We start from the raw sequence: 24,848 nt of genomic DNA, 5'->3' as shown, positions 1-24,848 counted from the left end.
TAGAAGATATTAAGATGGTACATAACATTCTATAGGTATTGGCCTAATATTTGGCCTCTTGTATGCGGTCTCACCTTCTTACACTGAGTTCTGATCACATTTAAACCAATTTCCCTGAGCAACCAAGCCTGAAGCTTTCCACCTCTCCTCTGGGTAAAATTCACCTCTACTGAGCCTGCAACAATGCTGAACCTTATAGAAATTTATGCACTGATTTATAACTATCTGCTTATTTGCCTCTGATCAATAAATCTATAAGCTTCTAGAAAGCAAGGATTGTCCTTTTCTCTATATATATTCAGCAGCTAAGAGCCCAGGAAAACTCAGTAAGCATTTGATAAATATCTAATTTACAAAAGAATAAGCAAATCCTTCAGTAAAATATTGTGAATATCTCTCTGAGCTACTTTATTGTGAGGGAATTTCTACTAGCTGGTATTCAAATAGGTTTAGTAAAGTGAGCAAAATTTGAAGATTATTTTGTTTACATGAGTTAAAATAATGTTCCATTCCTATGTACATATGATCATATAGGCTGAAACTAAAAAAAATGAACTCTAGATTGTGGAAACAGAGGTTTATCTTTGTGACTGTTCTTAATGTATTTTGTGAAGTTATTTCTTTTCCCCCTTTTTTTTCCACTTATGGTTAATCCCATGTGGTTACAGTGTCTGACTTTGTTACCTGATATACTGTATATACACTTATTTGTTTATTTGAAATAAGGAAGGGAAGGGGAAAAGCAAGAGGACTGGGAGGGAGTAGGGGGATGGAAATGGGGACAAGAACATGAGAATGGGTATCAAGGTTTGAGAAGTAATATACCTGACGAATGTAACTGTAACCTCTCTATAAATTATCCCAACAATAAAATACAATAAAAAATAATGTTCTAGAGCCGGAAATTTGGCCTAGTGGTAGAGTGCTTGCCTTGCATTCATGAAGACCCAGGTTCAATTCCTCGGTACCACATACATAGAAAAAAGCCAGAAGTGGTGCTGAGGCTCAAGTGGTAGAGCTCTAGCCTTGAGAAAGTCCAAGGATATGGCTCAGGCCCTGAGCTCAAGCCAAGGACTGGCAAAAATAATAATAATGTTCCATCAAAACCATTATATTCTGTACTTCATAAAAAATGTTAAAACAGTAAAATATACCGTGAACTTGAAGTTCAAACGTTGATATGAATAACATAGAAAATTGGTCTTTATATTTTGCCCACAGGCCAGGAAATGAAAGCAAGTATACCCTAAACACTCTGAGCCACCAATCTGCATCTAAATTCATATCAAATATTTCTTGTTATATCTGTTAATAAGACTAATGTTCTACCCCATGTTCTACTTGCATAAAAATAAATCTTTTGTTGGTTTTATTAATTTATTTTTGCTAGTCCTGGGCTTGAGCTCAGTGCCTGAGCACTGTTCTTAAACTTTCTCAAGTTTGTTCTTGAGCGTCAGCACCACTTCCATCTTTTTTCTATGTATGTGGTACCGAGGAATTGAACCCAGGTCTCTGTGCATGCTAAGCAAACACTGTACCACTAACTCAAACTCCCAGCCTCTTTTGTTGGTTTTATTAATGTGCAAGTTAATGTACATTTTGCTAGAGTTACAAAATAGTAATAACATGTGAGATTTAGTTGGAAATAATCTAATGCTTACTGATTTTAAACTCCAGTAATCACTACAAGGAAACTTCTGATTTCCCTAGGGAAACATTAAATTGGTTACACTGAAGCTAGTTAAATTATTTTAAATCATTTGTCAGCTTAAGGAAGACCCTGTGCCATTATAAAAAATGCAATGGGAAATTTTCTCAGTGAGGATATGCTCTTGCTAAAACATTATGTGTGTACAAATCATTTATACCTGTGAATTACAAACACAAGATGCCTGCAGCAAAAGAAGATAATTTTCTTTGTCTATTTTCAAATAAACATCATTATACTTTGTAAGAAAAAATATAAATGTACTATCATAGCAACAAAAAAACCTTTCTGTAGTATAACCAATATAAGTAATCAGGTACATATTTTTAGTAGATATGATTAGTTTCTGAAACCAATTTCTGACATCCTGTTACGTATTAACATACTGTTAGTTTCCCATACTATAGTATGTGGTCCAGGGCTCTTTAACTCTTTTTTGGGGGGTGGGGAACAGAGTATAGAGGCGCTGGTGCTGGGATTTGAACTCAGAGCCTGCATAGAGTCACTTAGCTTTTATGCTCAAGGCTGGCACTTTACCACTTGAGCTACCACTATACTTGGGTTTTCTGATGGTTTATTGGAGATAAAAGAGTTTCCCAGATTTTCCTGCTTGTGCTGGCTTTGAATCGCAGTCCTCAGACCTCAATCTCCTGAGTAACTAAGATTGTAGGTATGAGCCATAGGTACCCAGGTTTAGTTTTATAACCCACTGCTTTGTGTCTAGTAATGAGGTTTTACCATGGTCTTATCCCTAATTATGTCTTTTTCTTTGTCAAATTTAAACATTCAAGGGCATTGGTAACAGTAGGCAAATAAAAATGTTAATAAATTTCTGCTGGGCATGGTGGCTCATGCCTGTAGTCCTAGCTACTCAGGAGGCAGAGATATGAGGATCAAGGTGCAAACTCAGCCCTGGCACAAAAGGACCTGAGATTCTCTTAATTTCCAATTCACCTCTAGAAAATAGGAAGTGGGGCTTTGCTCAAGGGTAGGGTGGTAGCCTTGAGTTGAAGAGCTCAGGGACAGCGCCTAGGCAGAGTTCAAGCCCCATGACCCACAAAAAAAAAGTTAATAAATTTCAAAAATGCCAGCACAGCAGGGAGCAAGGACTTATCCTGTAATGCAAGCAATTTGGGAGGTAAAGAAAGGAAGAATGGAAGTTTGGATACCAGCCAATGCAGCATGAAAATTCATGTCATGACCACAAATAAGTTGGCTGTAATGCAACTCTGTGGGACGTATAAGAAGGGAGCTGGTCAGCAGGGAGTTTGGCCTAATGGTAGAGTGCTTGCCTAGCATGCACGAAGACCCGGGTTCAATTCCTTGGTACCACATACTTAGAAAAAGCCAGAAGTGGTGCTGAGGCTCAAGTGGTAGAGCTCTAGCCTTGAGAAAAATCCAAGGACAGTGCTCAGGCCCTGAGTTTAAGCCCAGGACTGGCAAAAAAAAGGGGGGGAGCTGGTGGTGGTCTTTGCTGATCAGCACAAAAATAAACAACACTATCTGAAAAATAGCTAAAAGCAAGTTTCTCAGATGATGGAGGATCTACCTAGCAACTCTAAGGCCTTGAGTTCAAACCCTAGTTTGACAAAAAAAAGTTTTTTAAGACCAATGATTTCCCACAATTCTATTTTAAAAAGTGGATAAAGGGGCTGGGAGCATGGTCTAGTGATAAAGTGCTTGTCTAGCATGCATGAAGCCTGGGTTTGATTCCTCGGTACCACTACACAGAAAAAACTAGATATGATGTTGTGGTTCAAGTGGTAGAGCGCTAGCCTTGAGGAAAGCCCCAAGGACCATGCTCAGGCCCTGAGTTCAAGTCTCAAAGATGGAAAAAAAAAGGACAAAATTCAGAAAACATTTTTATAATTTCAACCTTAAAGACATGAATGATTTCTGTTAACTAAGAACAAATTGGAAGACTCAAAATATTTGAAAATCAAGGTGAAGGATAAAGGTCATTTTTAGGCTCATCTAAAATGCTGCCCATAGTACAAGAAATTGAAATGAAGCTGAACCAATGGGAAGCCAGTACCTTACTCCTAGCTGTTGAGATATGAGCATCTCTAAAAACAACCAGAACAAGGAAGTCTTTGAGATTCCTATCTCCAATAAACCACCAAATTGTCTAAAGTGAACCAGTGGCTCAAGTAGTTAAAAAAAAAAAGTGCTTAAGGGCCGGGAGTTTAGCCTAGTGGTAGAGTGCTTGCCTATCATGCACAAAGACCCAGGTTCAATTCCTTGGTACCACATATATAGAAAAAAGCCAGAAATGGTTTTGTGGCTCGAGTGGTAGCGCTCTAGTCTTGAGAAAGCCCAAGGACAGTGTCCAGGCCCTGTCAAGTCCAAGACTGGCAAAAAAAAAAAAATGCTTGAGCGAAATTGCTAAGGATGGATCCCAGGCTTGGATTCAAGCCCAAGTATTATCACTCACACTCATATACATATATTCATATATGTGTGCATACACACAAAGCTTCATTAAGGTATCTTAAGCTTAATTAGCAATGTTCTGAATATAAACCTCTGATCATCTGCAAGTCAAATGAAATAAACACACATGCACACAGTTCATGCCATTCTTTTAGATATTGTTCCACAGTTCACCATTTCTAAATGTGAATGAGCACGCTGAGTTACTCCCAGCTTTACTTTATTTCAGGTTTTAAAAGTCTGGATAAAACTGTCTAGCTATTTTTATATATGTCTTAAAATACATGTTCAGTGTTATTTTATGCATATAAAGGACATAGTCAATGACAAAATGGCATTATATAGTAAATGAGGCTTCACAGGAGAAAGAAGAAGAAATGGCAGAAACTGAGCAGTGACTATGGCTTTCAGCTTTCACTGCTGTGCTTATGAAGGGAAAGGTATTAATTCACTCCAATGCAGGTTCACTTAGAAACTGTAAGAATGACAGTAAGAGTTGTAGGAGCTGAAGAGAAATTCTGTGATACGTACCATACTGTGTAACGAATGCGATACAGCTGTTCACAATAATGGGGACATCGTTTTTGCCGAGCTGCTGATCCTGTATTGCGTTTCCATCTGTACCTGCTGCTTTCTCGATTGCAGTACGCCAGACTGTGAAATCCAACTTGCTATGCCCATGGATGTATAATGTTCTGTGAAGTTTAAAAAGCATTTCAAATGATAATTTATTTTAAGAAAAAACTTACTTCCTCAAGAACTAGGTTTTTTAGGGGATGGGTGGGTTTGGGAGAGATGGTGAAAATAAAACTTATGAAAGAGGTTTTGTTAGTCAAGATGCACTGTACTCACAAACTGACATGGTGAACTGAAATGCCTTCATATAATTAATTAAGGACAAGTTTAAAAGTAGAATAAAAATAAAGTAATTCCAGAAAGATTATCATCAACTCAACATAAATGTAACCCTAATCCTATCTCATTCAATGTAAGAAAAACTAGCGTCCACTCAGCTCCTCTGATCAGATGGTCGCATTTCCCCATAAAACAGAAGTTTGCCCAATTTGTGGTCTCCTCTGGTCCATGCTTCCATGTGTTTTTTTTTTGACTTAGTAAAATTTTATTTTATTTTATTTTGCTTTTTTTTAATTGTAATTAGTAAAAGGGTTACATGATATTTGCCAGATAGAAGGTGCATTAATTCACGTACATTGATACCCTTTCACATGTCTTGGTACCCATTTCCCCCCACACACACCCCCCACCCGTCTTGGTTTTCCCCCCTTCCCTATCAAATTTCAAATAACCAAATACAAATAAATTCAATATATCAGATAACGAAGTGAGATACTATAACAATATGAGATAACCAAGGGACAGCAAAGGAGATGAGAGACAACATAGTACATAAAGGACAACACTCATTCGTTATATGGCTTTTGTTTCGATATCCTGGAGGTCCTTTCAATTAGCTTCATACTATATGGCCTTATGTATCAAGATTTGTTGTTTTGTTTTCTGCTATAATGGGCTTTGAACACTGGTCTCACACTTTCTTTCTCTGATTACTAGGCTGGCCTTCTATCACTGAGCCTACACATACCTGCTTTTTGATAGTTATTTTAGAGATGGAGTCTCACAAACTGCTCTATCTTGGTGATGTTCCTTGACATTCTATCTTTGTTCTCCTATGCTTAGTGTTAACACAGGTCTCACATAGTTGCTTCACCCTCTGCTACACCATCTGTTGTATCCATGGGTTTTTGCTGCCAGACAGACCCCAGGCTTAGCACAGGCAAGCTAAATAGACACCATTGTCTCTTTATTTATTCAGGAGCTATCTAATCATTTTCAAGTCCTAGACTCAGCATAAAACTTGTTTTAAAACATAAATTCAACTGATTATAGAAATATTCACAGCGGGGCCGGGAGTTTGGCCTAGTGTTAGAGTGCTTGCCTAGCATGCATGAAGGCCTGGGATTCGAATCCTCGGTACCACATACACAAAAAAAAGCCAAAGCTGGTGCTGAGGCTCAAGTGGTAGAGCTCTGGCCTTGAGAAAGTCCAACGACAGTGCTCAGGCCCTGAGCCTAAGCCTAGGACTGGCAAAAAAAAAAAAAGAAAAAAGAAATATTCACAGCAAGAAAAACTATTTGGTCTTAATTTCTAAGTACTAGAAAGTCTCTGTATTAAACTCCTTAAGATCAAGAATGAGATGCATGAGCTGTATGGTTTCATAGTGAGCTGTGAGGAGTTTAATCTTTACCATTTCAGATCAACATTGGCCCTGACTTACAAAGAAACACAAAACCCAACACCCTCCATCCATTTATTTCTTTTTGTTTTTGCAGTGTTACTGTCCTGGCACTTTTCCAAACTCATTTATAACAGCATGTGAACTTGTGGAACTACTACTTTTTTCTGACACTTGTGTCATTGGTAATCCCCCATCTCTTGCTTTTTGACATCTTTATCTATTGTTTTGTTTTTAAAACCACCAAAACAGCTCCAACCTACAGGTATGTAATTTTCTTTTTGAAGAATACTGACACTTGTTCCAATGCTCCTGACATGCATTAGCCTTTTCATTTATCCCATATCATCTTCAGCACAGAATCATTTTCTTTTGGGTATGTCTTTTCAAATGGAATGACACAATTCAAGTCATATTCCTTGAATTAGTGGCCCCTACATTACATATAAATCAAAAAAAAGTCTTATTAAATCAGAAGTTTAGAGAAAACACATCAGATCTTTTCATTTTTAATATACGTTTACCTAATAATTAGGTTATAAGTATAACACAAAAATCCTTGAAAGTGGTTCCTTATAAAATATATAGTATTTTATGTATGAGTACTTCAGCAAGCACTGGAAGAAATTCAAGAATATAATGGTCTTCAGTTAAACAAGTAAAGTTCTATCATTGTAAATATTTCAAGCTTCAAACTTTCAAACTTTTATTCTAGTTAGAAGTTTTGATTTGTTGACAAGTTTAAATGTGTTTCAGTGAAGAGCAGATGAAATAAGTTGACTTTGACAAGTCAACTTGTCAAAGAGTGAATCCTAAAATACATGATCTAGGACAGTAGATGCCTGACATTTAACAGTATCAATTCAGCAGCTTTCCTTTTTCCTACTAAGCTGGAGTCTGTACATACCAAACCAAAGCATCAAAAGATATTTTCAACTCAATGCTGCCCAAATGTTTTTAAGCATAGTCAAATAACCATGTCATAGTAATGGATCAAAATTCTATTCTAAATATCTGAAAAAAGGTTACCTTGATAAACTCTACAGAGAATTAATTCTGCTAGTTATCTCTTTCCCAAGCATAAGTTTAAAATCCATATAAGAAGCATTTCCAGTATTTGTACTCAAGGCACCTCAAAATAACTAAATACAAAATCTAAGTACTGACACAATATATTTACATATAATGTATATTATATATAATAACCACAAAGTGTCTATAATCATATTTAATCCTGTCTACTGACAATAATCACAAGTTTCTTTACAACTAGAATCAGTAGATTTATCAGCACTAGGCCAGGAATTTGGCCTAGTGGTTAAAGTGCTTGCCTAGCATGCATGAAGACCCGGGTTCGATTCCTTGGTACCACATACATAGAAAAAAGCCGGAAGTGGTGCTGAGGCTCAAGTGGTAGAGCTCTAGCCTTGAGAAAGTCCAAGGACAGTGCTCAGGCCCTGAGCTCAAGCCCAGGACTGGCAAAAAAAAAAAAGTAACTTTAGTAAGAAGATAATCACAGATGGGCCAGGAGTGTGGCCTAGTGGTAGAGTGCTCGCCTAGTATGCACAAAGTACTTGGTTCAATTCCTCAGTACCATATACACAGAAAAAACTGGAAGTGGTGCTGTGGCTCACTTGAACAAAAAGTCTCCAAGGACAATGTCCAGCCCTTAAGTTCAAGCCTTGTACTGGCAAAAAAAAAGGGAGGGGGGAGAATTGTACACAAATTTAAATATCAATGGATATAGACCAAGAAAAATATGTGAAGTATTTTTTTTAAGTCTGAAATCTCTGAAGTCCTCCACAGAAATATAGTCACCTTGAAATGATGTTGACAGAATAATTTCAATAAGGAGCACACTAGACAACCTAACAGTCAAAGAAATAGGTGCAAAAATAGCGAAGTTACAGTTTAGTAAAGATTTCAAATGTGAACAGTTCATTAATACAGAGTCTAATAACAAATGGTACTCTATAGTCTGGTGCATGTGCTAAACAGGGATTTTGTAATATGTACTACCAAAACTAACCTAAGTTTGAAAAAGGTTGACAAGTAAAGCCAATGATATGACTGGACTATAGGCATATGTTTTGAAAATAAGTCATGATACCTGTTTTGGTCTCATTCCTATGTCTGTGTACATAACCAGCATACCAAAAATAAACATATAGCTCCCAAACTACGAGAGGTTAACTTTCTCATACATCTGTCAATCCCAGGTAAGTCCTATGGACTCATTGAACTGTGGTAACACTCAGCATTGAGTCACCAAATAGGAATGTATTCCCTTCCGAGGGAGAATGTCAGTGTTTGTTTCTACTTCATCTAGCTGGAGGATCCCAGACAACTAAACTACTTGTGGAGTAATTAATGCCTTGAAGGTCTGTTAAGTAAGTCAAAAAATAGTGTACTGTTTACTCTAAGGCTGTGTTAGTCTTTATACAGTGATTATCTTTCACGGGTGGAGTAATATAATAAAGTCTTTCTAACCAAGCTGCATAGAACTTGAAGATACAACACTGCTCCCCAAGCCCTGGGAATTATTCAGCTCATGCCACCCTGGAAAGTGTTTCTGTATGAACATCTAAAGTATTTCCCAAGACACATATAAAAAGAAGCAAAGAAATATCCAGGAAGATTTCTGAAACTTGTTTACATAGCTTCTACTTTGCTACCCACCCTTGCAAGACTCACAGGATTCCTTGTGTCTATTCTGCTTAAGTGTCCCCATTTTCTGTGCCATGGATGAGTCAACCTAATGAAAGTCAACCTAAGGCCCTCCCCATCCCTTTCCTTTCTCTCAGGAATCTCATTTCAGGAATGCCTAAGAGCACAAAACTTGTTTCACATAGCATTTCCAGTTCCCTAGTTGCTTGAGGTGGGAGGAGATGCACCATGCTCCTTTAGAGCTAGAGATGTGAGTCTGGCACTGTTCTTAGCAATGCACCCATCATTATCTTCATGTTAGTGACATTAATTTTCTTCTACTTCCTGAGAGAAACTGAGGCACAGAGATGGAAATTCAGTCAGAAAAAAGGCAAATGCTAACTTACTAAGAAAATATACAGATGCAGAGGCTGTAATACAAGAATAATGAAGTAGTAGTATTATAAACAGCTTATTTATTCTGAAGCCTGGAGCTTAGTAAATAGCCTCAAAGCACCTAGCTCCTCAGGAAAAAAAAAAGCCTTTGTGAATGTACCACCACTAACTGAAGAATTAACCCAAATCATCACCTTTAACGTTAATTTACAAAAGAGATTTAAAATATGCCTTCTGTGGTCTTGTTAAAGGCTCTACAATTTCTCAGAATTAAATGTATTTGAAAAGGTGTCACGATATCTACTCATCTTTCTATGCACACTGATTCACTCACAAAAGCAAAGCCAAGTTATACTGAAGTTCTTTACAGTACATTCTACTTCTATGAACCAATAATTGCCATATGTACAATGAATTATCTTCAGGCTCCTCAGTTTTTTTCCCTACTCAAACAATCCTTTGGCTTCTAGTAAATACAATCATCTTAAAAATTGTTTCCAAAGGTAGATGGCTGGTGGTTCACTTGCAATCCTAGTTTAAGAGGAGATCTGAGAATTATGGTTCAAAACCAGCCCAAGCAGAAAAGAATTTCAGTTGTATTTCTAATTATCCATAAAAAAGTCAGGAATGGAGGCACAACACAACTGGTAGACCCTTAGCCTTGAGCAAAAAGAAGTCAATAAAAGAGTTTGAGTCCCTGAGTTTAAGCTCAAGTACTGGCACTCAAATTTCAAAATAAAAAAATTATTCTTACAGTAATTACTTCAAAGCTATCGTATTATTTTCTATATATACATATATTTTTCTATATTTCCTCTACAACCTTTCATTCTCATAGAAGATGAGAATGAATAAAAAATTTTATAAAGTATTTTGAATCAAATAACCTACACATTGGAATCCACCTTTTGCTAAACAGCTGCATACGCCTTCTTTTCATCAGAATTCTCTTTAACTTAAAATCACTTTGTGAAGTTAGACCCTGCTCTTTTGCAAAATCTGTGGGGGTGGAGAGAGAAGAAAATCTCTTATTTGCTTTGGCAACATTCAGAGATTAAATCATCTCTAGGAATTAAATCATCAGAAAGTTACAAAAGCAGTCAAGCTGATATTGTGGGCAATCGGCTACTGTTTAATTTGCAATTACATGCACAATTTAGAAACCACTTTAAGATAATTCAGCCTCCTGAGGATTGCTAACACATCCTCTCCCATCAAACACAATTCAAAGGAGCGGAAGGAGATTATTGGAGTTAGTTGATAGGAAATAAGGATCTCCAATTTAGGGTACTAATCTCCCAAATAGAGAAAAGTATTCCATTCCATAATTGTGGAACAACTGATAAAAGTGTTTTACTCCCCAGTGTTAGCTTCTTTATAACTAGAATCTGCAATTAAAATTACAATGCAATCAGTCTTCAAATCCATCAAGTGCAGTGTGTGACACATTATGTCAACCAAGCAATAGGAAACAAAGAGGTAAAAAAAACCTAAAACATCTTTGTTGCTTCTGATAAAACAACCTGCTATTCTTACTGGCCTTTTTATCAATTAATATTTCAGCAAAAACTTAATAACAGGTTTGACAAATGGGCATGTAGCTATGAAATGCGACTGGAGTGAACACAGAAACTTATTAGAAAAAGATACACAGCAATTTAAAGTACATACACAATTTTCAAATTTTAAGACAAAAGTGTGGTAATCCATTGAGTATTTAAGTCAGAACAGAGACAAGCTTTACTGTCCAGAAAAATGCCCTCTGAAGCTTTAGTCATGAAAGTTCATTAACTTACTATCCATATGCAAAATCATGACTTGTCCACATGCAAAAAAATCTTCACTAATATCTTTAAAAAGGTACAGAACAAAAGCCCCAAGAATAGCATCAAATAATATGCCAGAAACCCTTAAGTGTAATGAAAAGAGCTTTATTTTTCCAAAATAATAATTCTTAAAATATACAAAGGATGCACATTAAAGTCACACCATCTGGAATACCTTCTGTTTCAAATTTTCTAGAGCACAACTGCTCAATGTGTGAAAATATTGGAATATTTTTCTGTCTAAGGACAACCACGTTATGCAGATGGAAAAAATTACCAGAAAGACTAAACATATATTTAAATAGGCACAATATAGAGTGGACAATTGCCAGTTTGTGAACTACTTCAGTTCAGGAAACTCCTTCTTTTCCTTGCCTTTAAGAAAATTAATATAGTTTAGAATTTCCATCAAAGGTAGACAAGAAATAGATTCACAATTCTGGTGGAAGCTGTTACTAGTAAAACATAAAGGTAAAATCTTAGCTGGCTGGTTTTCCTTCTTTTCGATTATCCACAAAATCTCTCTACCTCATCAACATGAATAACTGGAAGTTGTTTTATTACCAAAAGCTACAATTTTATCTGTCATCAACACATTCACCACATTCTTGTTTAGATTATAGTCATTATTTCCCGAAGAGTTAATAGATCAAAAGAGAGATGAAAAAGAGGGCAGGGCAATGAAATTTTGACATGATACTAAAACAGCTCTTCAACAATCGCAGCTAAAGTTAAGAGTCATGTGTGACTACAGGGAAGGAAATAGGTATCTCATCTTGGGAAATGCTACTATACTCAGACAGTCACTAAAGCTAAAAGCTCAGAACTCATCCTATCCCCAGAGTTAACAAAGCAATTGAAAATCATCACACTGGAATCTTCAACAAACCACTATCACATGGAGAGGGCTGCCAACCTCCAACATCATCCATCAATTCTTGTCTTCATGCATTTGTAACTGAGAGATTTTTTCAAGTCTTTTACCTTTACTCTCACCCTTCTCGTGCGTCTTTTTCATCCTAAACTTACACAGGCGCCAAACACCATGCAAACAATTTGTACATATAACCACTTCCAGAGTCAAATCTTGTGCATCACTAAACCTTATTAATCTCCACTAATAGTCTTAGTAAATCTACTGTCCAACTTCAGCTAGCTCCATGTTTAGGCTTTTCTTAACCTTAGTCTGATCAGTTCTTCCTTCAGCTCTCTCACTCCCCCAGTTGTGTGAGGAACGCTTTAATATTCACTTGAGGGCCTGGGGTTTGGCCTAGTGGTAGAGTGCTTGTCTAGCATGCACAAAGACCCTAGTTCAATTCCTCAGTACCACATCTATAGAAAAAGCCAAAAGTGCTGCTGTGGCTCAAGTGGTAGAGCTCTAGCCTTGAGAAAGCCCAAGGAGTTCAGGCCCTGGGTTCAAGCCTCAGGGCTAGCAATAACAACAACAACAACAAAAAACCCCTCACTTGACAGGTTTAACTAATCTTGCCTTCATAAAATACATTTCTGACAAAAAGACCCCACATCACGTTAGTCTCATAAGACTAACTTTCTGTCATTCTGGTACAAGACAGCAGTCGTACACATGTTTGTGTGATGCTAGTGTCAATACATTTACACAGCTGTGCTGCTGCTGGTTTTAGAAAAGTATACTACATGTAACTGTACATGTAGATCGTAAAAGTTAATAACAACAAGCCATGAACACATTACTAGATGGTAAACTTACTATGTGGTTTAGGTGATACATCTCCCTCAAAGGTTCATATTGGCTTGATTACTGCGTAGCAGCACTGGTTTAGGCGGTTATGAAAACTTCAAGGGTGGGGTCTAAGGAAGGAAAAGGTCACCTGGCCATGGCCTTAATGGCCCTTCTCTTCCTTTCCTGACCTCTCTGAGAAGATCAATTCCTCCATACCTTTCTACAATAATCCAATAAAAACTCATTTGATGACTCCTAGACTAGAATCTCTGAAATTGTTTCTCACAGGTAGAGCAACAATCAGACCACCACCACCACCACCACCACCACCACCAACAACAACAACAAAAACAACTATAATATACTTCTATCATTATTTTAGGGTAACTCATTTTACTTATCACAAAAACTATTTACGGCAGTTAACAGTGCTATGACAGCAGCAGCCCCCCAAAACTCACATTTACTGAATATCGCTGATTCTACCATTTGCTCTTGCTCTAAAGGTAATTTCATGTTTTGTTCAACATGGCTTCAGGAGCCCACAGCCACACCACAAATACATAAACAGGTGTGCATGCATGCAGTGGGCCATCCCACCTCAGTTGGTGTGAATACTCCATAATGTTCCTGCAGTGTTGGCAAGATCCCCCACCAATACATTTCTCCAGATGTATCTCTGGTATTAATACATGGCTGTACTCTGTTTGGATACCTTGACTCTGTTTGCTATCACTTTCTTACCTCAATGACAAAGCAAGCAGCTACTTCTCCCAGGAAGAGTCAGTCCTTCCTCCAAACTCTCACTCCCAAAGTGAGGCAGGTACATCCAGACTCTGTCACCTGGATTATTTCATTCTTCTCATTATATAGACTTTCTACCATAACACTTTCTTCTAACTGCATCATTACAAAATGTGAGCCCCTATCCCCTTTTTAGGCATCCCATCCTTGCAAATGTTCGGCTGGCGTATCTTACAAGCATCTCACATTCAACTTGTCTAAAATTAAACTGTCTCTTAGACATGCTTTCTAGGCTATTCTTTTCCCATTATTCCCCATTTGAAGCCTATCTACATAATCAGGGCAAATATTCCATTTTCTAATAAATGCTGAAGATTTAAATCCTGGTAACATATTTTAGATCAAGATTGCTGGTTCATTTGTTGAACTAATTTTTGAGAATGATCTTATCACCTAAAAGCAACTAGGGCCAGGAGTTTGGCCTAGGGGTAAGAGTGCTTGCCTAGAATGCACAAAGACCTGGATTCGATTCCTTGGTACCACATGCATAACAAAGGCCAGAAGTGGTGCTGTGGCTCAAGTGGTAGAGCACTGGGACCTTGAGAAAGGCTAAGACAGTACTCAGCAACTGAGTTCAAGACCCTAGAATGGCAAAAGAAGAGAGACAGAGAGACAGAGAGACAGAGAGAGACAGAGAGAGAGAGAGAGAGAGAGAGAGAGAGAGCGCAAAAACCTGTAGGTTAAATTAAAAATTTGAGCTAATTTTTACTTCAGAACAGTTAATTCTCCATAGAGCATGAAAGCTGCTGAAATTCTTAAAATAGTGCCTAGTATATGGTTACATTTCATATATTGTTATCACTATCAAATTGTTATTAATTTAGAAAAACAGGAATACACATGTGATAAAAAGTTGATTTTTAACTGTGTTATGTATGACTGCCACTCAAGGAGACTTAAGAAAAATAACTACATTATCTGTATGATCTGTATGTATCTCCATATTTGTTAACCTCTTATCTTGGCATATTCCTTGCTCTTCTCCTTCCTAAAAATGCCTTTCAGCCAGTCTTATTAGTAAAATCAAAATGTGGATTAAGAATGTATAAATTCAGTGGAGTGTGATGGCTCACCCTTGTAATCCTAGCTACTCTGGAGGCTGAGATCTAAGGATAGCCACTCAAAGGCAGCCCTAGCACTAAAAATAGGTGAGATTCTTATCTCCAATTAACCACTAAAAAAAAACTGGAAGTGACACTGTGACTCCAGTGATCCTGGGGTAAGGCAACAGCCTTGAGCTGACAAGCTCAGGGACAATGCCCAGGCCCAGAGGTAGGGCAGTAGCCTTGAGCTAAAGAACTCAAGGACAGTGCCCAGGCCCAGGGTTCAAGCCCAACGACCAACAACAATAACAAAAAGAATGTATAAACTCATGTTAAAAACAAGATGAAGTACTTGTGGTCATTATTTTATAATTCCATTAGTTTCCCACTATTATTCCCTGAGCACAGAAAGTAACTGAATTCAATATGTAAATTACAAAACAGTGAGTCTTCTGTATCCTACTTCTATATAGGAAAAAACTATATACAATAAACACTAAACAACATGTATTAAATTGAATAATTAAAACCCAAGTGCCATGGAAGAAATCCTTCTGACTAAAACCAGTAGAAAAATGCCTCAGCTATAGTAATCTGGCAAGTAATAAATAAAAATGATAAATACAGAAAATTCATTCATCAAATTGATATCTGTACATTTCTTTAAAAACATAAGCTCTGGGAGCTCAGTACAGAGAAACATGTCTTGTAATTTTTCTCCTGTCATTATCAGGCAACAACCATCATATGAATATTACCACAAAAGTTTCACTGTAACAGTACTCTAATATATATTATATTACCTCCTTAATTCCTAGCATACAATTCGCAATAATAACAGTAGAGTGAAACTATCATCTATAGCAAAAATAAGAATCTAAAGTACTATTAACCTTCACAAGCCTAGAAGTTAAATACATGAGAATGCAAAGTCTTAACCATGACTTCAAAAAGAAAATCCTCACTGACATAAATACCTAATCAGCAAAATGCTTGCTATGTAACCCTCTTGCTGTCCTTTATCCAGACTCATGAAAATCCCTGCTAAAAGTCTTTGTCTACAACAAGAAAATGAATTGAAGCAAAATTCACCAAGCTACTTTATTATATTACTATATATATAGACCAGGTGGAAAATTACCAGCTGTTATTATAGAGCTGAACTTTCTAAATAAATGTTATATGACGTGTGTGTGTGTGTGTGTGTGTGTGTGTGTGTGTGTGTGTGTGTTTGTGCATGCACACATGCTTGCTGGTCCTAGGGTTTGAACTTTGGGCTTGGGTGCTGTCCGTGAGCTTTTCTGCTCCACCTTTTGAGCCACAGATCCACTTCTATGAGTTTTTTAAGTAGTTTACTGGAGATAAGACTCTCATCGACTTTCTTGCTCAACCTGGCTTCAAAGTACAATCCTCAGGTCTTGGCCTCCTAAGCAGCTTTACAGTAGGATTATAGTCATAAGCTACCAGCACCCAGGATAGGACTTCAAAAAAAAGCAAAGGACATCCAAGAGAAAAAAATCTAATTCATCAAGAAATACCATATTCCTAAGGCCGTATAGGATGAGACTAAATGAAAGGACCTCCAGGATATAGAAACAAGAGCTATATAATGTGTGATTATTGTTCTTAACGTACTATGTTATTTCTCATCTTTCTTGTCCCTTGGTTATTCTCATATTGTTACAGTATCTTACCTTGTTATCTGGTATATTGTATATACCTTTGTTTGTTTATTTGAAATTGGAAAGAGAAATGGGGGGAAGAGGAGAAGGGGAGAGGTGGAGGGAGGGAAATAGGGGAAAAAACATGAGAAGAGGTATAAATGTGAAATAATGCACCTTCTATCTGGCGAATGTAACTGTAACCCTTCTATTAATTACAATAAAAGTATTTTATAAAAAAGCAATACCATGTTCCCAACTATTATGATATGTTCCTAGATGTTCCTTCCTATGTTCGCTGCATAATCATCCTTTTCCTCCTGCCAGGTCAGTATCAGTGATCCCATAGCTACATCTTTAACTCTTTTTTTTCCTAACTATACTATTTGTATGAAGTCAACCCATTCAATGCTTTGGTCAAAAACAACAACAATATAATGACAACTTCCACATTTATATGTCCAAGAATAACCACTTAATTCCAGATTTGCATATCCAACTGCCAGCTTATCTCTACTCTCCAAAAGATATCCAAAGTAGCATTCCAAAAAACAAACTCTGTTGTCCACTGTTTCAAGTTTGCTAATATTCCACCTCTGTTCCCTCTTATATGTTATTTCAGAACAAAACAAAGCACACAGCCTCTTCATTCAAGCCAAAACAAAGATAATTCTTACCTTTTACACAAACCTACTCCACCAACATTTTCTGATGCTTTTTCGCACAGAGTATCATGCTACTCCTCAATACTGGCTCTATGGCAAAATCCTAGCTAGACACCCACGTTCACTCCTGTCCATAAACTTTTTTTTTTCTGTATGTTGTCTTTGTTTAATGGATGCAGTTTGTTTTGTCATAGATTCCCTTCTGTTAACATACTAACTAACAAAGTGTATGTTCTAACATGTTTCCTCATAGGATTTAAAACTAATGGACACAATAACCATTTTTATATGTTTTTCCTATAACTTCAACAGGGATATTGCCTATTTTAGGATGTTATCCTCCTAATATCCACAGCTCCTAAAGCATACTTGATACATAATTTATAGTTGCTGAAAAAATGGAATAAACTCAAGAAATCAAATACGCTTGAAATACATATACAGATCATTCTTGAACCTATCAAATGACTATACTGAAAATACCTTTCTAATGATCACAATAGGTTCTACACATATGTTTAAGCAAGTATGTCCCAAAGGAATCTAAATTTACACAAAAGCACAAATATTGAACTTGGTAAGTTTGTCATTAAAAATAAAAATATGTAACTTCATTAGTGTACTCTTTCTATAAAGAAAGCTCATATGTATTATATGCATGTATATTATCCAGATAAAAATTTTCAATTTTTTTAAAATAATAGTTTCTCCTTGAGAGGACAAAGTACAAATGCCACTCACCACTACCCATTGAATTGCTGAGATAACATGTAAAAAAAGAAAAGAAAAAGAAAAATTAAAAAGCTACTTACCTCCCTTTTTCTACCAAGAGCAACACATCCAATTTTTCTCCATTTTGAACCACTGTGCTGATGGCTGAATGAGGAGAAGAAAAACATAAGCATTTCTGATTACACAAGGTACCAGTACTACTTCCAACTGCAAGTTCAGGAACAAACAATCATACTTGGATGTACAAAGCCACCATTATCATATGCAGCAAAAAGAATTTCTGAAGGTAACATGGGAAAGGATGCATCTTACTTAGCTCTTGCAGTCTTCTTAAGTGCATCCTGTCCTCCTGAGCTTCTTGCATGGGAAGGCAAAAACGCAAACTAGATTTGTCCATAGCGAACCAGCCTTTTCTCCACTGGTCCAGGGCATGGCAATCCTTGTAGAAGAGTTGCCCAATCAAATCATAGTCAGCTTCTGTTAAGTTTGCAGCAACAAAGGGACAAAATGCTGTTAAGACAAATACAGAAAAGTAATAAAGACAGTGAACACATGAAACTCCTTCCCTGTCTCCTCTTACAGGGAACCCAGAAAATTATCTTTTAAAGATAACTGAGTAATCCCCAAATTCAGAAAAATTTCTCAAGCTTGTTGACAGCCTCAAAATTTAGCAGCTGAAATGCATTTCTCAAATGGAAACATCTTATAATATTTCCTTCCTACATGTAGAGTTGAAAGAGAAAATCATTTCTGTGGATTGGTAGCATCTTTCAAAATGTCAAATTACGTTTTTGTCTTTTTATATCTTTCACCAAATCTGTTCCTTTCCTCTTTGTGTGCACTGTGAATAAAATATCTACCTATGAAAAAAGCATGCACAGAATTTACTTTATAAAGTATAAAATATCTTAATTATGAAAAGCAAGGATTTGGTTTTTAAGAACAATTTCTCCTGGTCCTATATTAATTCTGACATTAATTTCTTATCCATTTCAGACTTTATGAAAGTGCTTTTAACCTCATTTGACTACAATCTCTGAAAACCTAAAGAAGTAGAGATCTGCTTCCCAGAATCACACATAAAATTTTCATGAGTCCCCAAAGTTCAGGTACAGACTTCAAGTTAAGAATTTATTCTGCCCTTGAGGAATACAATATTTAAATACCTTGGCTATTGTCTCTGTCCATTTTCTTTGAGTTTGAGTCGCTTCAGCTCCAAATAAAAACACACGTTCTGAAGGTAAATAGATCTCAAAGATAAAAATAGGCCTATGGCATGTACAAATAAAAACAAATCAATGGTTATATGTAGCTGTTATGAAAACAACACAAAACTCAACTAGTCTATTAAATTCATTTTCATAATCAGAATAATGCTCTAAAATCAAAGAATTCACCTATCAGGTTACTCTGTTGATAGTTTATATTTTATTTAAATTAACTGACTAGAATAATTGGACCAGACAAAATGATTAATCTTCTGATTCCCCTCCCCACATCATGTCTTTGTTGATGGCCTGAATACACCCCGACTTACTGACAGGACAGAGGACTCCCCATGGTCTCAGGTCCCCTCTTGGATCTCTCTTGAGTTACTCTGATCAAATATTAAAAAAACAAAAGAATGTGCCTAAAAAGTTCTTAATCATCTTACTTCACAAATTTCCCTTCTTTCATTTCAGCTTATTCAAGCTTTTCTTTCTTTACAACAGAAGTAATTAAACATATCAGAAATAATTGAATAACATCATATGTCCTGAAATATTTCTTTAGTTCCTTCAGGTCACACTCTCAATTAGAAGAATCTAAACATGTGTCCCACTTATCTAGACTTCTCCAAGCATCCTAAACTCAAATCACCTTTATCTCTTGTTTCCTCAAAAATTTATTTATATATCCTTTATATCTCAACTAAGGGCATTATCATTTACCAAATCAATAAGCTCAAAACTTTAAAGTCTGGGTGCCACGAGTTTGGCCTAGTGGTTAAAGTGCTTGCCTAGCATGCATAAGGACCCGGGTTCAATTCCTCAGTACCACATACATAGAAAAAATCCAGAAGTGGTGCTGAGGCTCAAGTGGTAGAGCGCTAGCCTTGAGAAAGTCCAAGGACAGTGCTCAGGCCCTGAGCTGAAGCCCAGGACTGGCCAAAAAACAACAACAACAAAAAAAAACTTTAAAGTCTGATTTATTCATCTCTTAATCCATGAAATCTTCTGCCAGTGCTTTTGGTCTTTTAATCTTGCCTGTTCAATTAAGATTCCATCAACCTCATTCCACTTCCTTATTATCTCTACTTCTAATTAAAATGTCAGGCAGTTTGATTTCTCTTTTTCTAAACTCCTAATGATTTACAAAATCTTCCTAAAATATGAAATACCCATATCCCCACTGCCTGTATATACCATACTAAGTTCAAATTCTATAGGAAGCTATAAAGTAATTCAGAATCCAGCTGTAACAATTACTTTGTAATGCCATCTTTTCATCAGTGGTATATGCATATCTACTTACATAAACATTTGACAAAGGATGTTTTAGTTTTTAATAATTATATGTTGACATGGAGTAATATTGATTCCTTTAAGTTGTATTTTATTTTCTATTAATAATTCAATGTATACAATCAACATTGCATAATATGCTACATTAAACTGATTGTTCATTTATAATATAATCACTATTAGACTTAGACAAAACAAATCAACTAAGAACTACTTTGTTATCCCTATATATCACTAGATATACTAGAATACAACAGTTATCCCAACTAGGAGATGGTATTTAGTCTATTTGACAATATTTGTTTTAATGTGATCCAATCAACACCAAGTTATCATATTTTTTATGATCCAACCATGATGTTCATTAGAGAAACATGTATCATATAGTGAATTCATTATTTAAAATCATCAAATTAAAATACTATAATCATCAATAGGGAGCATTCTAAATGTACTCAAGATTACACACAAACATGTTAGTGTTTTATAATACCCAGTATATTTTAATTCACTACATTTTAGGGAATTCTCAAAAAACTTTCAAATGATAGATGACAAATAGGTTTCAACAGAATACTAAATCCTTTCACAGGAAGCAGGTATAGAACTAAAGTGATAGTAAAACCCTCATAATTTTGTCTGGTAAACATTTATGAATACTTTCCACTTCCTAGGTATTTAATGGTAGACCTACCCAGTATTTAAGTAGAAGTCTTCTTTATGTATAGACAGGCAGATAACTTCATTGATGTTAATGGTGCCATTAGGTGTGGTAGACTTATCGTTTTCATAGTAACTCAAGAAGCCGCCTTCCAAAACACACCATTTTTTATTTGTCTCTAAAAATTAAAAGCGAGTATATCAATTTTCTCTACAATATCAGACAAGGCAGACATAGACACTCCCTTAGAGGACTAGCTAAGTAAGCCTACCAAGAATTAGGCTGAGTTTAAACCTCAGTAATAGTAAAAATAAAAGTAAAACACTTTCTTTAAGGATATACTTTAATAAAGCAATTACTTTTTTCCCCATGTTGTCTGTGTGTGTGTGTGTGTGTCTGAGAGAGAGAGAGAGAGAGGGAGGGAGGGAGGGAGGGAGGGAAAGAGAGAGAGAGAGAGAGAGAGAGAGAGAGAGAGAGAGAGAGAGAGAGAGAGAGAGAGAGAGAGAGAGAGAGAGAGAGAGAGGGAGAGAGGGAGAGAGGGAGAGAGGGAGATTGAGAGTGTCCATCTTGCCTGGGGCTTGAACTCAGGCCAAAGCACTGTTCCTGAGCTTTTCTGCTCTACCATTTGAGCCACAGGTCTACTTCAAGCTTTTATGATGTTGACTGGAGTTAAGTGATATGGATTTTCTCACCTGGGCTGGCCTTAAAGTGAAATCCTCAGATCTCAGCCTCCTGAGAAGCTAGGATTACCAGCATAAGCCAATGAGGTACAGTGTCCATTTGAAACTGAAAATAGTACTGAAAAATCCTGGGCTGGAGTTCTGCCTAGTGGTAGAGTGCTTGCCTAGCATGCACGAAGACCAGGGTTCGATTCCTCGGTACCACATACATAGAAAAAACTGGAAGTGGTGCTGTGGCTCAAGTAGTAGAGCTCTAGCCTTGAGAAAAGTCCAAGGACAGTGCTCAAACCCCAAGTTCAAGCCCCACAACTGGCAAAAAAAATATGAAATCCAAAATGCTCTAAAATCTAATGTAATAACTATAACACAAACATCAGTTTTATGGATCTTTTGCTCTAGACATGTTCAACTGATAAAGTCTTTTTAAGCATTCAAAAATGAAAACTTGTGAGATCTGAAACACATCTGACGCTAAGCATTCCCCAAAGGAATACTTGGAGAAAAAAGATTATACTGAAATAATCATATCAAATGTGCAAGTATCACAATTAGCAATTTAAAGTGAAATTGTTATCCTATTATTCCTCTGATTGAGTAATCTATCTGAATTTTACGACCAAGGGAATTCACATTAGGCCAATGAGCCACTGAGCACCTAACGTTAATTGGTTATACAGCTGGTCTCTCTTGCCCTTTCCTTGTAGCCATAACACATGGCTGCATAACACACCATCCTTCCTACATTTCCCAAATTAGTTCAAATATACTTATTTGAGTGACATATATTAGTGATGCCAACTAGCACAAGTATAATCAAAGCATAAAGGATAAAGGGCTACTGTGCCTCTACTCAAATAATTCCTCAAACTTAGAACATATTGTCAGATCAAATTTATCAAATTTATTCCCAGCATTTTCTTATAACCAGGCTTAATAAGTTTCATTTTATTTAAACACGCAAACACATTCACAAAATTTCTAATCAGAATATATTTACCTGATACCACTAAAACTGATGGAAAATATACCAGGAAGCATTGTCATCGGATGACAGCATAAATTTCTACTCCTTCAAACTCAAAAGTATTCTTAGCATTACCTTTGAGGTAAATGTTGTTTAAAGTATATAAAAAGCATAAGAGAACTTGTATTGAGACTTGAATCCGATCCCCAAGACATCTCATTATGTTTATATAAATATATGTAAAAAAGAATTCAGGAATTTGAAATTCAAAATATCTCTGGCCCCAAATATTTCAGATAAAATGGACTCAGCCTGCAATATCAACTTTCTAATATTTCCTGTATCGAGCAAGATATATGTATATATGTAAGTATATTATATAATATATATATATATATTCTTTCACAAGTTAGTATGTCCATCCCTAAGGAAAGGGCTGAGTTTTATGGTTTCTTTTTTCTCTTTTTTGAGATGACCCTCACAATCTGAAACAGAATCAGTTGACTCATAAAGCAGATATCAGTGAATTCTACTGAGAATTCACTCAGTATTCTAACCCAGCAGTATGTCTGCTACAGTACATGAAATAATATCTGTGCCTGGAAGCATTTATAAATCTTCCAAAAGTATCTCTACTGCAAGATCAAATCATGTATCTTATGGAAAAGAAAAAAAAAAGAAAAACTTTAAATCTAATTGTTTTGATAACGGGATAAACTTTTACCCAGTAAGAAAATTTAAAAAGAGTGAAAAAAGATACCTTCAAGCATCTTTTTCTCTGAGGAGACTCTGGAAGCAGCAGCAGGGGCCTGATACAAGAAGTCGCAAAGGAACGTGGGCTGTACGGTCTCAGATCCTAACCCACCCTCAGGGTGAATGTCATGTTGAGGGAAATCTATAAAAATTAAATACTCTATTAGAAATCCAACATGGAAACAATTTACCCTTTGTTTATAACTTCCAACTTACCACTGAATAAACTCAGTGAGATTTATTTTACTTTGCATAAAATTTGCAAATAAGCACTTAAGACATACTTATTATTCATATATGAAAATCGGATTTAATTTTGGTAGAAATGATTATGTGGGATTAACTATTTTAATCTTCTATTTATAAGATTATTTAAATATAAGAGATAAATTTGCCAACTTTTTTTTACTTAAAATGGTATCACAGAATACTTCGGTAATTATATTTTGCTCCTTTCTGATGGATTTTTCTCAACTGAGAAATTAAACAGGTTTGTGCCTTGCTCCTTTTAGGGGTTTACTGGAGGAGCAGGTTCATACACATGACTGGAGACAAACCTGAAAATTTGTTATGGTAGAGAAACTCCATTTGCAGGCTCTGGCCAGCCTTCTTGGCCAGCAGGTATGGAGTGCTGTGCACAGGGTCTCCGGTGGCACACATAACATCAGCTCCACTGAACAGCAACGCCATCGTCTCCAGCACATCTGATTTCACCACAGCAGCACACAGAGCCTAGCCATTCAGAGAATGTACACCTGTTAAGGGAACTGTATATGCTTATAGCTACTAGAGGAAATGCAAGTCTATCAATTCAAATATGAGAAAAAGCTAGTATTTCGTCTCCTGTTACGTAAGCGCAGAGTAACCAGGCTTGGAACTAGGTGATAAGAACCAAAGGGATCTCTGTATGAAACTAAATTATCAGGTCTCAAAATTCAGTCTGTTTTTTTACTGTGATCCTTTCCTTCTACATCCATCAAAGCTGCCTTCAAAGACATTTTTTTAAATGATCAGGCAGTATGAGATGATAGTTAGGCATGTTGTTAAGAAAATTCAAGGCATTTCAAGTGAAGTATCCACCAAGTATTTTTCAGCATATGAATGCTAACAATCTGTCTTTCCCAATCTAACTAAGAGTTATAGAATAATTATCAAATAGGCATTGGGAATCTGAAAATTAAGTTCAAGGCACATTTACTATCTTTCCTTTTGGGGAAAGAGAAAGAGACAGTACATAAGAGGCAATAAAACACAACAATATCACTAATTTAGGGTATCCATCATCCTTGTTCAAAAACATCATAAACAAACAAACAATTGGCTGAAGCCAAGTAGTCCACACCTATAATCCTAGCTTTTAGATAAACTGAGTTTGGAAAACAGAGGTTCAAAGCCAGCCTGAACCATAAATTCCAT

General features: G+C 36.3%; 1 protein-coding gene across 1 annotated transcript in view; it reads right to left on the bottom strand.

Annotated features, from left to right (window-relative positions):
• Nucleotides 1–24,848, bottom strand: part of Arap2 (ArfGAP with RhoGAP domain, ankyrin repeat and PH domain 2) — a 154,563-nt gene that overhangs the window by 54,279 nt on the left and 75,436 nt on the right. Inside the window, 7 exon segments of the mRNA XM_090343730.1 lie at nt 4,673–4,836; nt 17,951–18,014; nt 18,183–18,380; nt 19,024–19,139; nt 21,069–21,213; nt 23,440–23,574; nt 23,990–24,164. Coding sequence (XP_090199856.1) covers nt 4,673–4,836; nt 17,951–18,014; nt 18,183–18,380; nt 19,024–19,139; nt 21,069–21,213; nt 23,440–23,574; nt 23,990–24,164 — 997 coding nt within the window.

The sequence above is a fragment of the Megascapheus bottae genome, chromosome 13 (genome assembly GCF_031878675.1).
Source record: "Megascapheus bottae isolate mThoBot1 chromosome 13, mThoBot2.hap1, whole genome shotgun sequence".
Lineage (NCBI taxonomy): Eukaryota > Metazoa > Chordata > Mammalia > Rodentia > Geomyidae > Megascapheus > Megascapheus bottae.
The sequence above is the reverse complement of the archived record's forward strand: the minus strand, read 5'-3'. Positions and strand labels throughout refer to the sequence as shown.